Source organism: Pelodiscus sinensis, chromosome 11, assembly GCF_052426305.1.
Source record: "Pelodiscus sinensis isolate ZL-2025 chromosome 11, ASM5242630v1, whole genome shotgun sequence".
NCBI classification, from domain to species: domain Eukaryota; kingdom Metazoa; phylum Chordata; order Testudines; family Trionychidae; genus Pelodiscus; species Pelodiscus sinensis.
The window spans coordinates 32,428,899-32,446,015 of record NC_143062.1 but is presented as its reverse complement, the minus strand read 5'-3'; the positions used below and the strand labels follow the sequence as shown (position 1 = coordinate 32,446,015).

Below are 17,117 nucleotides of genomic sequence, written 5' to 3'. Positions count from 1 at the left end.
TTGATTGAATACAAAATTCCTCCTGGAACTAAAGGTTTTATAAACAAACATAATTAGGGCTGTCAAGGGATTAAAAAATGTAATCACAATTAATCATGCATGCCTCCCCTTTGAAATGCTGCTGCGGCGTTTCAACAGGGCAGCGCTGCATAGAGCCTGGGATCAGCTAGAGCCCCCATCTTACCCTGGGCTCCGTGCAGCGCTACCCCTTGGAAGCGCCAGGGCAGTGCTTCCAAAGGTTTCCAAGGGGTCAGCGCAAGGTGGAGTTCAGGATCAGCTGGGGCCCCATGTTCCGCTGCCCCTTGGAAATGCTGCTCAGGATCAGCACGGAGCTCAGGATCAGCTGGGGAGTTCCCAATTGACCCCGGGCTCCACTGCCCCTTTGAAACACACGGAGGCGGCATTTCTAAAGGGCAGCTGCCACACAACTGATTCCCAGCTCAGCTGTGAGGCGGATGCCCCTTTGAAATGCAGCCTCTACGTGTTTCAAAGGGGCAGGAGTGCCCAGGGTCAGCTGTGGAGTCCCCAGCTGATCCCGGACTCTGCGTTGTGCTGCCTCTTTGAAGCACCGCAATGGCGTTTCAAAGGGGCAGCGCAGCATTAATGTCTGTGATTAACACGTTAAAAATTTAACACGTTAATCCTGGACTGTGTTGATCGCAGGCGTTAACGCATGTCAGCTGACAGCCCTAACAATAATGGTCTCAAAATATGCAAGGTACTTGATTCTTTTATTGTTTCCACTAGGTTTTAGCAAATTATGATTAGATAGAGAAGATATGCTGCATAACAACACACATACCGTATTTTCCGGCGTATAAGGCGACTGGGCGTATAAGGCGACCCCCTAATTTTCCAGTTAAAACATAGGTTTTGGCCTATACTCGCCGTATAACACTACCCCCCCTTCCGAGGCAACACCATTTAATAACATCAGATTTGATTTAAATAATTTTAATTAAAATGGTTTTGACTTACCGGTACAAAATCCTCATCATGTTCATCCTCTGACATCATAAGTTCATCAGTGACATCTTGTGGTACATTTGTAAGACAGACATCATTTGTAAGACGTGCCTGTGCTGATACTGTATGTACCGTGCTGAGCCAATCCCGGCAAGCGGTGTATTCTAGTAATGCATACAAAGCCTGCTCAGATTGGCAAAGGTTGTAATAGCCCGCCTCTCTGACTCAGCCAATCCAAGCAGGCTTTGTATGCATTAATAGATGACACTGCTTGCCGTGATTGGCTCAGCGCGGTACATACAGTATCAGCACAGGGACGTTCTGTATGTAGCCAAAGCTACAGTACTGTATTAGGGCACATCCAGCGGGCTAAAAGCTAATAATAGGGACATTCTGTATGTAGCCGAAGCTACAGTATGTTTATACCCGGCGTATAAGACGACCTCTGATTTTTGGGGGATGTTTTTTAGTATAAAAAGTCGTCTTATATGCGGGAAAATACGGTATTACAGTGTGAGGAAGTAGATCTATTTAAAACATGACTAGTACTCTACTCCTTCCATGAACACATGCATGAGCATTCAAATGCATAATTTCTGTCAGGTTTAGTGAATGTTCAAGTATGTATAACTCAGAGAGAACAGACCTCCACAACAAATTATTGTATCTCTAATTCCAGCTAATGTGGCAAAAATTTCCCACCAGGAGGTCAGATCTGGTGAGAAACAGAGTACCGTGGCACTCAGTACCATACAAAATCAGTCTCACTGTGCTGCAATTTGGAATTCAAAGGAACAAAGCTAGGAGTTTAAGATATAGCAAAGAAATGTAAACAAATAAACCTTTTTGAAATTCAAAGGATTTCATTCAAGATTATGATTAAATCCTTCTCTCTGCTCTGAGAATTCTGAAGGAATTATCTTTGGGCAACATTTATCTAATGTTTGGTTTTTCTTTAACAGCAACAAAATACAGAGGCAAGGAAACTTATCAAAGTTCTCTATCAGTGCAGCAATCCCTGACAAAGGTCAGAAAACAAGGCTTCCCCACATAAAACTACTGCGCTAGCTGCCAACTCACTGAAGTTCATTTTAAAATGCTGTAACATTCAAAAGGCCTCTTGTAAAGAGTCTTAAGTTGATAAAACACTGTACACCCTTCACATAAATAAACTGAATCTTAATTTAATTTGGCTCCCTATGACACAGCAATAAATATTGCTTCTTATTTTTAATAAATTACTACCTACCAGATCCTGAGAGACAGATATAGAAGGAGTGTGGTGTGTAGCCCTGTTGGATCATTACTTGGCAGGATTCATACCTAGAAAGGACAAATTCTCTGAACAGTGAAGACTTTAACAGCACTGCTGTTCTGAATATCTTGAATCTTCAAAGTCTTAAGTTCATTGCTAAATTATGAACTGCATCAGCTTCTCCTTTTGCTTTACATACTTTGGCAAAAGGCAGTATTTCCCAAATGGTGTTCCGTGGAACCCCGGGGTTCCGCAAAGTGAAAATAAGGGTTCAGTGAGAAAATTCCATTACAATAACATTTTATTATTTAAAAAATAATAATAAACATTTAAGCATTTATTAATTTTATTTAAAACAATTTTCATTTGTTTTTGCCACGATAAGTGACCCTGTGTAATGTCAGCTTAGCCAGACCTTGTTTAACATTTGTTTATTATTATCTCCTTACTTATTTGTGGTCTACTTTTTCAGCTCCATATATAAGGCTGTTAATAGGGATTCCACAAAATTATTTCGAGTTTAAAAGGGTTCCGTGGCCAAATGAATTTGCAAAACACTGGCCTAAGGGAAAGAGTACTGGCTGATGACTCAGCAAACTTCTATTTCAAGCTCTGCTACTGGCCTTCTAGGTGACCTTGAGTAAGTCATTTCACTTCTCCATGCCTCAGTTTCCCATCTCTAAATTGAGTATAGCCTCCTTTGATATCTATGGGCATAATAGCTAGATATTACTATAATTATTATTACTAGGTTCCCACTTTTGTGAACATTAGCGGAGCTGCAGCCATGGCAGAAAAAGTGCTAATATAAGTAAGGCCTGGCTGGCAGACATAAAATATGTTCTACTTCCAAATTCCTCCCCAAAAAGGTCAGGTTTTTAAAATCAAATTAAATCATACATTCACACTGGAATAGTATAAATGCTTTTACATAGAAGCTCAAGGTGTGAAATATGGATGAAGTTTTGGATTTTGATTTAAACATACCTAGTTCAGGACTGTTGTAATAACTGGGCCTATATATTTACCCTAATTGTGAGCCCAACAGGGAAAAGTGAGTGAGAGTTCATAAAAATGTCACAATAAACTGTAGCAATAAACGTGGAATGAAAAGGTGCAAAAGACAGACAGACTTTGAATTAATCCAAACAAAAAGATTTAGTGATATAATGTAAGCACTGTGATAAGATCCTGCTTGGTAAACAAGAAAAGTCTGAGAACAAAAATCAACTACCCGAAATTGGCATGTTGGAAATTAGGCCTAATTGGCGGACAAAACAATGAGTGGATGGGATATTATATTCAATGCTATCTTCTGAAGTCCTTAATGAAAGAGACTGTAGGGAGAAAAATTGGCCACTGGAACAAACGTTACCATTTCCACTGTCTTCTGAGACCCCAGACCTTTATCATCCTGATCCAAAGACATTTCCAGACCAGGCCAAAGAGAAGGATCCAGCTGACAATGCTATCTCTACCAGCTCTGGATGAATCTCAAACACTACCCAGGGATCAGACAAAAAAAAATGCCCTCTCTCATTTCCAATCTTATTTCTTCTCTTTCCTATCCCTTTTTTTCCCCTTCACCCTTCTGTCTAATAAGAGTCTGGCTTAACCAGTCAAGGCTGTATATTCTCCCAACACAACAGTGAACCAGTAACCAGAAAGGCAACTAAAAACCAACACCCTGAACAGCTCAATGCTGGTACCAGTTTGCTAGTTCTCATAGTGGGAGATCAGACTGTGCCCTCTTTCAGCAGTGAGATTTTAAGTGTAAGTCAACACCAGAGACACAAGCTGCATTTCCTACCTTTGCTATTCCTTTATCTCCCATTTTGTGCAGCTCTGTCTTGTTTTGTCTTTTTAGGAAATTGGATTGGACTTTAACAAAAACAGTAACAACGACATTCCATCCTATCTCAACTAACTACTTCTCTTACCCCCTCATAAAGAACAATTATTACCATCTTTGATATCAACTAAAAAATTGTCAAACGGGGAAGGTCTTTTAAAAACCCTCTCCATCTAATGCAAAACAGAGAACAAACATGTTAAAATTAAAGTCTGCCTTAAATATATATATTAGATTTTTTTTTTTAGAGTTTTGTCTGTGAATGTGTCTGTCTGTTCAAGAGCTCCTCCTAACAGGTAAGAGCTAGGACCTCCAAATTTGGTATGCAGCTTCTTATTATTATAACTTAAAGCAGGGCTGGAGAACCTCAGGCCCGGGGACCTGTTGCCCCAATGTGGGGGCTGGAGCATGTAAAATCTACTACCCTGGGCTCCGATGTGTGAGGAATGTGAGGAGTTGTTTCTCCCCTCTCTGTCGGGGGCCATGTCAGTGAGGGTTTTAGTTTCCCCCACCTTTCTCACTTGTGTGCAGCCCCCCACTGATTTTTCTGTGAGTCAGTGCCGTCCCCCATCCTGGAGACTAAAAAGTTTCCCCAACCTGACTTAAAGCAAGGTAAGGGTTTGGTTGTACCAGGAAAATGGATGTGCCTGGAATGGGATTGTTTCTCATAAAACAGAAAGGATGGACCACATGGGGGCAGCAGAGGATATGGAATAGAAAGCAGAGACAGTTATACCATATAATGACCACAGGGGAGCAGAAAAAGGCCAGAGATGTGGACCAGGACAACTATAACCCCATTGAGACAACAGGAGGCAAGGGTGAAGAAAGGGACAGCTATCTAATACATATTTCAGGGATGTAGCCGTGTTAGTCTGGTCTAGCTGAAACAAAAGAAAGGACTATGCAGCACTTTAAAGACTAACAAGATGGTTTATTAGGTGATGAGCTTTCGTGGGCCAGACCCACTTCTGAGGAAGAGGGTCTGGCCCACAAAAGCTCATCACCTAATAAACCATCTTGTTAGTCTTTAAAGTGCTGCATAGTCCTGTCTTATATTTCAGAGTCTGTTTGTATGTCTGAGTGACTGTCTGTTCCCGAACAGAGGGACATGCACCCCTCCCCCATCTGTGTCTACTGCAGCTATCATGGAGAGGTGCTTCTGACCTGGCCCTGAGTTGCTGCCGTGACAGAGGACTAGTTTAGTCCTCTCTCCCCAGGGCAACTTGCACCCTAAACCCCTCATATCAGCCCCATCCCAGAGCAATGATTTAAGTGAAGAAAAATAAAAATTAATTGAGTTAAGGATTCAAGCAACTCCGAGTAAATCTTCTAGTACCACATATTTCAATTTCTTTAGCCATATTCCCTCCTTTTCTATATTTGTGACAGTGTACATATTGCTTTTTGTGACATCTTGGTGCTTCTCACTGGCACATGACACATTATGGTAAAGACCATATACAAGACCACAAGTTATTGGTTAAAAAAAAAAAAAGTGTAGCAATTTGCTTGCCTTTATTCACCATCAGCACTATAGTGTTATTGTCTTACACAAACTAGTTACATGTCAGCCTATACACTAATTCATACTATTGCTGCCTCTTATGTACTGCCCTAAACACTGACATATTTTGCTTGTATAGCAGAACTATGACTTTACCAATTCAATCTCTCTCTCCATAGGATTTGTTGTCCTTCTTACCTTGAATACCATGCAGCCTTTGCCATCTTCTTCTGAATAATTGTGGAGTAATTTCCAAAGGCCTTCACAGGCTGCAGAGTGATTAGTATGTAGCTGATATCCTTTTCACTTCGCTCCTGAGGACACTGACGAAGAATATGTATGGCGTGCTCAGAAATCCTTGACTTTAAGAAGGGAAAGTCAATTATTATGAAGCAACTAGTATGATTCCTTTCTACAGAGATGCTCTGTTATCAACAAATTGTTATATTGCAGCGAGTTCCATGCCATTACAGAGTACTGTGGTAATAAGAGTAAAAATACCTAGTTTGTATATACTATTTTTCATCAATAGGTCTCTTATAGTGCATCTACACTGCAGGGCTTACCTCGAAATAAGCTATGCAAATTGAGCTACGTCAATTGCATATCTTATTTCGAAATAGGGAGCGTCTACACAGCACTTATTTCAAAATAGAGCACTCTTCTTCCAACTTCCCTTACTCCTCATACAATGAGGATTACAGGAGTAGAGTAAGAAGTCCTCCAGCTTGACTGTATTTGGACACTGTTTCAAAATAACTGCCTGCTGTGTAGATGCGGACTACATTATTTTGGAATAGCGCTAGTTATTTTGAAATAGTACAGGCAGTCCCCGGGTTACGCGGTTACGTCGGATCCGTACTTATGAACGGGGCTTTTCTCGCCCCGGAGGACACAGGCGGCGGGACCGCCCAGATGCGCTGTGGTCCCGCTGCCCGTGTCCTCCGGGGCAAGAAAAGCTGCTCCGCGTCTCCCTGGTCTGCTGGGGGAGCCCCTCCCAGCAGACCAGGGAGACGTAGAGCAAAGCCGCGGAGGACCCGGGTGGCGGGACCGTGGCGTGTCTAGGCGGTCCCGCCGCCTGTGTCCTCCGGGGCGAGAAAAGCCCCGTTCGTAAGTATGGATCCGACGTAAGTACGGATCCTGAATCAGGACACCTGGGGCGCAGCAGCTGGGGTGCTGCTGGGTTGGTCCAGTAGCGCCTAAGAGCGGCACTACTGGACCAACCCAGCAGCACCCCAGCTGCTCTGCCCCAGGCGTCCCCAAGTCAGCCGCTGCTGAAACTAACCAGCGGCTGATTCCAGGAAGCCCGGGGCAGAGAAACTCTGCCTCGGGCTTCCTGTAGTCAGCCGCTGGTCAGTTTCAGCAGCGGCTGAATCTGGACGCCAGTTCCGACTTACATACAAATTCAACTTAAGAACAAACCTACAGTCCCTATCTTGTACGTAACCCGGGGACTGCCTGTATTGCAGTGTAGACGCACCCTACGTGCTTTACAAAGAAGCTCAGTAGTAGTATCCCCAATTTACTTACTAGGAAAGACTGATTAAACTGCATTAAAATGTTTGACTGTGACAGCTATTAACATCAGTGTCAATCACATTTCTCTTCTGTTATCTGTAGAATGTTATTTTAATCAACCAGTTCTGACTTATTAATTCATTCTATAGATTTCAACCAATTAAGTTAAAAGGGAAAGCTTAAGGGCATATAGGCAGTATGTCAGTGTATGCAACTCTCATTCATGTTAATGTGAATTGCATATCCAGAGGGAAGAAAAAAAGACTCCAATCTATAACAACAGTGACAATTGCAAGCCTGAAATCAAGGGCTGAAAAATGGCGCTAACTGCACAATGGTAGGAATCAAATACTCCATTTCATGAAGAAACAGATGAGATGTAAAGCTTGTTAATTTGTAGGTGACTATAAAGCCAAATAATTTTAGACTTATCATCATTAAGTATATGAGCACAGGTTCTGGCAAACTGCAAAAGCTTTTATTCGTTTCTCCTCCCCCCCCCCCCCATATAATAATGTTTCAAAAAGCCATTTACAAAGCAGCAATACATATCTCATCTCCCTGGAATATTTCATTTCCTGGATAGTGAAGATACCCTGAGAACATTTCTTGTGTTATTATAAACACATAAATGGAGGTAAAAAAAAGTTTATGAAAAACAAACACAAATACAGGTTGTACCTGTACAATAGTAATAACTTCCGTAGTCCAGCAACAGCTGTGGTTTGGCATCCTCCTGGGCGCTCTGGGTCTGGAGTACTCACACAGAAAAGCTGGACCCTATGCTCAGCCTCTTCTCCTGCCATCCCAGAGCTTCCAGAGCACCACAAATAGTTCATTTGCAGTGCTCAAACTCAGGGAGAGGTAGGGTTGGGGGGATGCTCAGGGGAAGAGACAGGGTAGCTGCAGAGCCCTGCTGTCAGGGGCAAGGAGCACAGCCTGGCAACTGTAGGGCTCAGTGCACTCCCATGGGGCTGCACTCCTGGCACCCAGCCTCAAGTCTCCACAGTCACCCTGCCTCTTCCTCTAAGCACACACACCCCTGCCCCTGATTAATTAATGCCAGCCCCTCTGCTGCCTCCGGAGCAGAGCCCTGCAACTGGCAGCAGCAGAAAGGCTGGTCCGGCAGATTCCATGATTCAAGACTGGTCAAGTGTGAGGGTGCTGGACCAGGAACAACCTGTACTATGTGAGCTGGGTTTACTAAATAAATAACAAATACTTAGGTTCACTCATACAGTCGTGAAATCTGAAGCACAGTTCTAAATAACAAATTTGGCAAGTCATCTTCGCCATGCTACACATTTAAGACCAGATTTTTCAAGCCATTTTGGCACATAGGCCCAGATCCTCCAAGACATGTTTACATGTGCAGTCATGTCGCACCTGGCTAAAAGTATACGCATGCAAAAATGAAGCACAAAATTGCATGCACATTTTACACAATTAAACTGACTCTGGTCTTTATGACTTTGTTCAGATGGTATTTTAGCCATTTTATAGTGAGTTTCCAAAAACAAAGTTGTTCCTCTGCTTCACAATGGATACAAAAATGCACTTTCTGAGGATAAAGATCCTAAAAATGGGTCACAATTTACTGTAGAACACATCAGATATACACACAGCATAATCTAAAGCACATTTTAGAATTTCTCATCTACATGTGTAGTATATGCCATTCATATTGCACAGCATGCAAGAAATAGAACTGGTTTGAAAGCAGAAATGTCAGAAAACGTATGCAAATTTTATTAAAAAAGAATGAATATGTAAATGGCAAAAAGATGAGCAGGTACAATAAAGCTGATTAAACAACAGCTTTATACTTGTTGATACAAAATGCATACATTCCACCCAAAATAGAGAGTGACTGAACCTTAATTAAACTGCAACTGTTTAAGACACCAGTAAAGATTCACATTGGATTTTACACATAAGCACTAGTTTCTATCAGACTGTTCCTAACAATGCTTATTAAAAGGGGTTACTGAAGCTCAAATGCAAGTTTAACAATTCACAACAAATTTCTAGTTGAACCTTTTTCATTGACTATACAGGCAGTCCCCGGGTTACGTACAAGATAGGGACTGTAGGTTTGTTCTTAAGTTGAATCTGTATGTAAGTCGGAACTGGCGTCCAGATTCAGACACTGCTGAAACTGACCGCCAGTTCTGACTTACATACAGAATCAACTTAAGAACCCCAGGCGTCCCCAAGTCAGCTGCTGCTGAAACTGATCAGCAGCTGATTCCAGGAAGCCCGGGGCAGAGCAACTCTGCCTGGGGCTTCCTGTAGTCAGCGCTGGTCAGTTTCAGCAGAAGCTGACTTGGGGACGCCTGGGGCAGAGCAGCTGGGGTGCTGCCGGGTTGGTCCAGTAGTGCCCAGAGCGGGCGCTGCAGGACCAATCGGCAGTGCCCCAGCTGCTCTGCCCCAGAGTCCAAAACAAAAGCCTGGTCTGCTGGGGCGGGGGGAGCACACTAGCTGCACCCCCCCACCCCCAGCAGACCAGGGACACGGGGAGCAGAGCCGCAGCGGCAGCGGGGTGCGGCGCCTCTGAGGCTTTGCTGTGGCAAAGCCTCAGAGGCGCGGGACCCCCCCGCGGCTGCGGCTTCAGTCCGGGTGCCTGTGGTCTGCTGGGGACGGTCCCCAGCAGACCACAGGCACCCAGACTGAAGCGGCAGCAGCGGCGGTTCCCCGCGCCTCTGAGGCTTTGCTCTGGCAAAGCCTCAGAAGCGCGGGAACCCGCCCGGTGCCCCTGGTCTGCTGGAGACGGTCTCCAGCAGACCAGGGGCACCGGAGCAGCTTACGGGGCGAGAAAGCCCCGTTCGTAAGTGCGGATCCGACATAAGTCGGATCCGCGTAAGTCGGGGACTGCCTGTAATTGTAGTCTATACCTACAAATTCTGTGAGCATAAGCAAAATATGCTATTCCAGCAAAAACACTTTTATACTGAAATAGCTACACGTCTACTAGCACCAGGTCAACACTGTAAAGTTTTCTGATATAGCTACACTGGCAACCCCTTCTAGCACAGGCATCTTACACTGGCAAAGGCAGGTGTTTTTGCCACTATATTTTATACTAGTTCCTTGACCAAATAAGCTATACCAGCAAAAGCACTATTTTTGTTTTACTTCATGTCAATCAGTGCTCTGGGATGAGGGGTTCAGTATGCAGGCTGCCATGGTAAGAGAGGACTATTCCAGCCCTCTCTCAATGCAGCAGCTTGAGGCCAGGTGAGAAGCACCTCTCTCTGGCAGCTGAAGCTCCAGAAGGCACAACTGGGGTAGAGGTGAATGTCCCCCATCTTGGGCACGTGAAGGCTCATCTGCCTCTGTACTCCCCAGCCACAATGAAAAATGCAGCAAACTGTGTACTTTCCTCTGGCTCCCTGATGAAGGGGAGCTTCAACCCGGCCCCCCCATCCCTCTGAAAAGGTGTCTGGGGGATGGGAGGCTTGGGGCTAGGGCAGTCCCAAATGGGATGGGTACATCCCAAGTCAACCCCTTTCACCTGGCTGGTGATTGTCTCTTTTCTGTATGGTTTTATGAGAAGCAGAATCTCATTCCAGAAACAACCAGACCCTTACCTTGCTTTAAGTTATGGTAAGAGAAAGCTGCATATCGAATTTGGTGGTCCTAGGTCTGACAGTTTAGGAAGAGTTCTTGAGCAGACAGAGATGAACAGACAAACAAACTCTCTCAAATGTGTAGTAGATAACTGCATCTATATGTACATATTTGCCAGTAGAGAAATGTTGCAAAGAAACCAAACCTCTCATCAATTAACTAAAAAAGCAACTGTTTCTTGCGTGATCTGGCCTAAATCTGATTCTTTATAACTGTAGAGCCATATGGTTTTGTCCAGGCATTCCATTTAAATTAACAGACCCTAAGACCTTGGATCACTACATATACATGTGATTAGGATGGCTTCACTGAAATTATTTAGGCTGGAGAACTTGGACCTAGAGGTGGTAACTCTGGTTCTCCCTACCTGTTTATTAGCTCTGAACAGTGTCACATCAAAGAGGATCTCTTCTTTAGACTGTTCCATGTGGTTTGGCTGGGCTCTCCATCTCTTGACTCGCTCAATCCCATAGCTGAGGTTGGCTCTAACAAAAAGATATTCACTTACTGGAACAACATGCTAATTAAAGACAACTGCAAGGCTTAAATTCTTGTCCACATCCAAACATCTAAGTATGGGTCTATGACTTACCAAGAATATGAAAGTATGGAGATTAGTCTTATTAACACTAGGCCCAGCCTTCAAACCCATACATCTTGTTTCTAATAGTTTTGTTACTGTCAATGGGCCAATCCATAAGATTGAGCCCTGGGTTATTTTTGTAACTGTGCTGTGTCATCGCTATACAAAACTTCCTTTTCTAACCTGGTTTTAATTTTTGGAGCTGTAAACCTTCTGATCATAAATAACATGTAAATATAATAAAGTAAATTTAGACAAATATGCAAATAAGATTGTGATACTTCATGAAGGTAATACATAATACATTCTGAAATATAGGGAGATAGTAACTAAATGCAACACATCCATATTCTATGGCAGGGCTGGGAAATAATTTTTCATGGGGGGCCATTCCAAGATTCTGGTAAGTGGTCAAGGGCCACACTTTTCTATAGAGGGTGTGTAGGGTCTAGGATAGAGGTGAGGTGCAGACGGGAGCTTGAGAGGGTGTGTGGTCTCAGAGAGAGTTTGGAGGAGGGTTGTGAACTGGGGCAGGAGATTAGGGTGCTGGGTCCAGGAGGGGGTATAGGTTCAGGAGAGGATTCTGCACTGGGGGAAGGATATAGGAGTGGCTGCAGGGTCTGGGAGGGAGTTGTGACCTGGGGTGGGGGAAGGAGGGTACAGAGGGTTTGGCTGGTAACCTGGGGCAGGGGACTAGGATCCAGGGTCTGGGAAGGGGTATGGGTTCAGGAAAGGATTCTGAACAGGGGAGCAGTGTAGGAGAGAGTGCAGGAGCTGGGAGGGAGTTGGGATGTTCGAGGGGGTAGGGTGCAAGAGAGAGGCCCTGGCCAGGAGACACGTACCTAAACAGCTCCCAGCTAGCAGAACTCTCAGGCAGGCTTCCCTGCCTGCCAGCAACCCCAGACTTCTCTGTTCTATGTGGCTCTCTGCACTACAAGAGGCATAGGAGAGGCTTTGCACATTTCCCCTGACCTCAGAAAAATCCCTCAGCTCACATTGTCAGTTTCTGGCCAATAGGAGCTGAGAGATTTTGCTGGGGGCATGGGGCAGTGCACAAAGTCTCCCTCTCGCTGCAGTGCAGAGAGATTCAGGGAGCAGCCAGCAGCTTTGAGCAATACTGCTCCATGCTGCAGGGGCTGATTGACCATATTACAAGGCTCGGTGGGCCAGTTCCAGTCCACATGCTGGATCTTGTCCACCCCTGTTCTATAGAGTCACTCACATAATTTGCATTTACTTACTCCAAAGTTAACCCAAAATGTCAGGCTATAATTATATAAGATGTATTTATAACTGAAACAGAAAATTTTGAGTACTAAATACAAGGTGCTCAGAGACCATAGCAATGGATATGATATATAAATAATCCTAAATAGACTAGAACATAATGAATTACAAATATTCATTACTCACAGAAGATGGTGCTCTCTGTAAAGTAAGCAAAGTATGACAATGCTTTTAGCAATTTTCTGAAATCTGAACAGAAGATTTGGCTGAAAGAAGAAAGTGGCCAGTTACTCGTTACCTGTTCAGTGAATGTTAGTTACACAAATATCAATGTTAGTTACACAAATATCATTAAAAAAAAAACTTAGTGCTGAAGAATACTTTTCATACTTGAAGTCACTTATAAAAATCATTCAGATAAAGGATTCATGTTTCCATAAAAGTGTTCATTTTTTTTCTGTTATACCGTAGTTGAAGTGTCAGAATTGCAGGTCTTCAAAACTGTATGCCTCACTGTCTCTTTAATAGGAATCTAGAAATTACCATCCCAGAACAGCCACAAGATCCCACAGCAGGACTAACAGCCTGTTTCTGACCTATATCAGATGCTTGAGCAAAAACTTTTATAATGCATGTAGCCAGGCAATACTATCCGTGAGAAAAAATTCTTCTTTATACCAGTCCTTTAATCAGTTTAGCCCCTGAAGTATGAGGACTGATTGCCCTGGAAATGTTATTCTAGTTTGTAAATCCTTTACTCTGTTTGGGACAAATCTGCATCCCTAAAGGCATGAAAGGTCATAAACACCATCATGGTTATACTGCACAAAGGAATGGGGAATTGGCAAGGACACAAAGAGACTGTGCAGGGAGGTTCAGCACTATTCTGTGTCCGTTTTCTGCAAAGCAGTGCAGCAGGGCACTTTAAGTGGCCAATAACTGCTTAACTACCTTGATCCAAAGATCAAGCACTTCAGCAGGGGTAGACAGGAGCAGCTGCTACCACAGCCTCAGTTGAATAAAACTTTGAAATACCTTATTAAAAAGCACTAAAAAATAATTGATTAAGGACTAGATCCTGACCTCATTATTTACTACTAATTTACAAAGAAATAGGATGTGGGATTCTTGAGTCCTTCTCCCTCTCTCTGCTGCTTATTCTTTACCCTTTGACATTCTAATTGGGTCTACAGATCCCAAATGAAATATCATAAAGGAGAAAAAAATGGCCAGATTTTTCTTCCATACACAAGGGCTTTGTCTAGATTGCATCCCTTTTTTGTAAAAGGGATGCAAATTAGACATATTGCAATTGCAAATGAAGCAGGGATTTAAATCCCCCCTGCTTCATTAGCATAAAAATGGCTGCCACTTTTTTTCAGCCCAGAGCTTTGCCAGAAAAAAGCGCCAGTCTAGACGCGGATCTTTCGGAAAATAAAGCCTTTTCCGAAAGATCCCTTATCCCAGAGGGATAGACACAGCCAAAGAATGTTGACTTTAATGGAGCCAGTCACATTAGTGTGAGATCACAATCAGTTCTACCTTGAGTGAGGAATGAGTGGCAGCAGCAGATGATTGGTTAGAAGCAAAAAGCAGAAGACAGAAAAAAGTGGAATACTGGCTTTATGTTTCTAACAAGAGAAAGTTCTGAGTTTCCACATGGTTTAAGTTGATAAAAAATGTTACTATAAAGATCAACTTGTTTAAGTTTTACACAAGGTTCACATTAGATCTCCTCCCTAGCACGAAAACCTCTTTAATTTATAAAGATAATTTTCTGTCAGTTTTTGTGCAAAAAAATCTAGTTTTGTTTACATATATAAGAAATTGTTCCTTAGCACAAAGACAGAGACCAAATTTATTTTTGGTGGAAGCCATTGATGTTAATAGAGTTATACCAAGGTTAAATTTGGTCCTGTCAGTCATCCCCATTTAAGACTATTTCCTGCCAGTCCCCACTTTAAAGCATACCTGGTCTTCCTGTGATGAGGGCATGATGTGCTGCATAGATTGGGAGAGTGCCCATCTCCTGTTTCCTTTGCCTTTAGGAATTCTGAACTTTTTCCCAAGCTTTGCCTTTGGCAGTTTCACCCTTTCCAGAGCCAGTGAGCCTATGAGATTTCCCCTTTGGAGAATTCCATCAGTGAATCTGGATCCACACAGAAGTTTCCCTGGAGGAAGGCAGCCGCACACAGCAAGACTCAGATCAGAGATGAAATTTCTTCTAGGATTCCTTCTCTTTCTCCCATTTGCAGAATCCTCCCCCAAAGCCTGGAGAGAGGCTAGGATGTTGGCTTTCCTCATCTCTGCATCTAATAGCATCTTGCTGCTAGAAATAACAATAAAAAACCCCCACAAATGCATACCAATAGCCTACTGAAAAATTAAAAGTTTAGGTGCTACAACAACCACTGCATTTTTGCATGAGAAGGGGTGGGAGTGGGGGAACACAAATATAAGCAAGAATGCATGCAAAGTCTCCTGCACTAAGGAAATTAAGACAATAAATTTTCCTTCTCCAACAGTACATAAAAAATAGTGCTAAAGATAATAGCAAAAGAGAGACTGAGGCTCATAAATAAAAACTGCTATCACGTTTCTAAATACTAAATCCTAAATGTGGAAGGTCCAAGCTGAAGTAAGTTTGTTCATAAATTTTGCAAAACTGTCAAATGTAGCTAATAAGATCCTGCCAAACTGATCTACTGGGAGAGATGTGGAAGGAGAGCTAGAAGTAAAGCAAGTCTCTTTCAGTTAACTAATGCATGTTCCATTGCTCTGTTAACTCATACAGACAATAGACACAGATGGTCTTAAAAAGCTCTGATTTACATTGTCCAATAAGGAGGAGAGAAAGGCGGATCTTTAGAAGTTTTGTTTCTGATGCTTTGAAAGTTACAGCTCAGTATCCAGGGAAATGCAGTTGATGGGGATGTGATATGTGGATCTTCTGGGGAGAACTACCTCCCTTGCAGGAAAGTACAGCACTGTGCATTTGTAAATAGAACTTTGAAGACCTATGTCCATCACGTGCATTGATTATGACAAAACACACAATTTGATTCATTCATGTCCACAGAGACTTCCTTCCAAAATTGAATATTCATACCGTTGCAGCCTCTGCACACCCCATCTCTGGGGTTGAGGGGACCCGGTGTGTGGACACCGCTTACTTAGTCGCCGGTCGTTGGCAGGCTCTTTTAGTCTGTAAATAACAACCCTCAGTCTGGAGTAGTATAGCCTAATGGCTAAAGTCAATAAGGTCAATCCTCATCTCAGGGCTATCCAGCCCAACATCCAGAGTCAATAGAATTAACCCTTAACTCAGGGCAGTAAAGGCCGACAGCCAGAGACAATGAAGTTAGCCCTTATCTCAAAGAAGTCCAGCCTAACAGCTAGAATCAATGATGGGGGAACCCTTAGCTCAGGGCAACACAGCCTATCAGCCAGAGTCAATGAAGGGGAATGGCCTTTTGTTCAGGGCAGCGTGGCCTACTAGCCAGAGTCAATAGGGAGTGGCCCTTTAACACAGGGCAACATGGTCAGAGTCAATTATGGGGAAGCCCTCAGCTCAGGGCAAAGTCAATAAAGGGGAATGGCCTTTTAACTCAGGGTAAGCACAGCCTTGTGGCCAAAGTCATTATGGAGTAGCCCTTTAACTCAGTGCAGAGTTAATAAATTGGGGGGGAGGGCAACTGCCCCAGTAGGGGGACCTAGGCATATCCTATTCCACTAGGTCCCAACCCAGTGCCCCGTGAGTGGCAGAGCATTCTGTCACTCGCTCAGCAGGGAGTCCGAACAAAACACACCAAGTTCACCTGAATGGGAGATACCATTCCGCTACCGTCCATGGGTCACTTCCTTCCAATGCTGGTGCAGGTCCATTAAAAGAAGTCTCTGGATCCTCCGCAGCCGGCTCTCCCTGGGGCTCCTACGGTGCTGGTAGTTTGCGGCGGTCTCCGGGGTCCCACCATCTGAGTCTCTGGCCAGTGCGGTTCTGGAGCTCCTGGTGAAGGTTCTTGTCCTTCGCTGGCCAGCCCAGACTGAGCTATGTTACTGCCTTTTATGCTGTCCCAGCGTTTGGAGCATGCCCAGTCAGAGTGAAGGGGCAAGACTTCCTCTGCCCACAGAAAACTGCACTTGATTCAATACAGTGTATGCACACTGTCACACATTCATAATCACATACACACATCTACCCATCCCTAAATACAGGCAGTCCCTGACTTACGCAGATCCGACTTATGTCGGATCCGTAGTTACAAACGGGGCTTTTCTCGCCTCGGAGGACGCAGGCGGCGGGACTGCCCAGATGTGCCGTAGTCCCGCCGCCCGCATCCTCCGGGGCGAGAAAAGCTGCTCCGCATCTCCCTAGTCTGCTGGGGGAGCCTCCCCAGCAGACCAGGGAGATGCGGAGCAAAGCCACGGAGGACGTGGGCAGCGGGACCGCGGCACGTCTCGACGGCCCCGCCGCCCCCGTCTCCCTGGTCTGCTGGGGGGGAGGGCACAGCTTGTGCGCCGCCCCCCCCCCCAGAAGATCAGGCTTTTCTCGCAACGCCTGGGGTAGAGCAGCTGGGGT

General features: G+C 44.2%; 1 protein-coding gene across 5 annotated transcripts in view; it reads right to left on the bottom strand.

Annotated features, from left to right (window-relative positions):
* Positions 1 to 17,117, bottom strand: part of LOC102445688 (cyclic nucleotide-binding domain-containing protein 2-like) — a 44,028-nt gene that overhangs the window by 22,849 nt on the left and 4,062 nt on the right. The window contains exons 1-7 of one of the 5 annotated variants that reach the window (XM_075938728.2): positions 16,357 to 17,033; positions 15,648 to 15,743; positions 14,510 to 14,709; positions 12,725 to 12,804; positions 11,096 to 11,213; positions 5,779 to 5,942; positions 2,216 to 2,289 (exon numbers count right to left, since the gene is read on the bottom strand). In XM_075938728.2, the coding sequence (XP_075794843.1) occupies positions 2,216 to 2,289; positions 5,779 to 5,942; positions 11,096 to 11,213; positions 12,725 to 12,804; positions 14,510 to 14,545 (472 nt within the window). In that variant the 5' untranslated portion in view covers positions 14,546 to 14,709; positions 15,648 to 15,743; positions 16,357 to 17,033. Of the gene's footprint in view, positions 1 to 2,215; positions 2,290 to 5,778; positions 5,943 to 11,095; positions 11,214 to 12,724; positions 12,805 to 14,509; positions 15,744 to 16,356; positions 17,038 to 17,117 lie in introns of those variants that run through there. The other 4 variants (XM_075938724.2, XM_025189531.3, XM_025189540.3 and 1 more) reach the window with 4 other exon arrangements.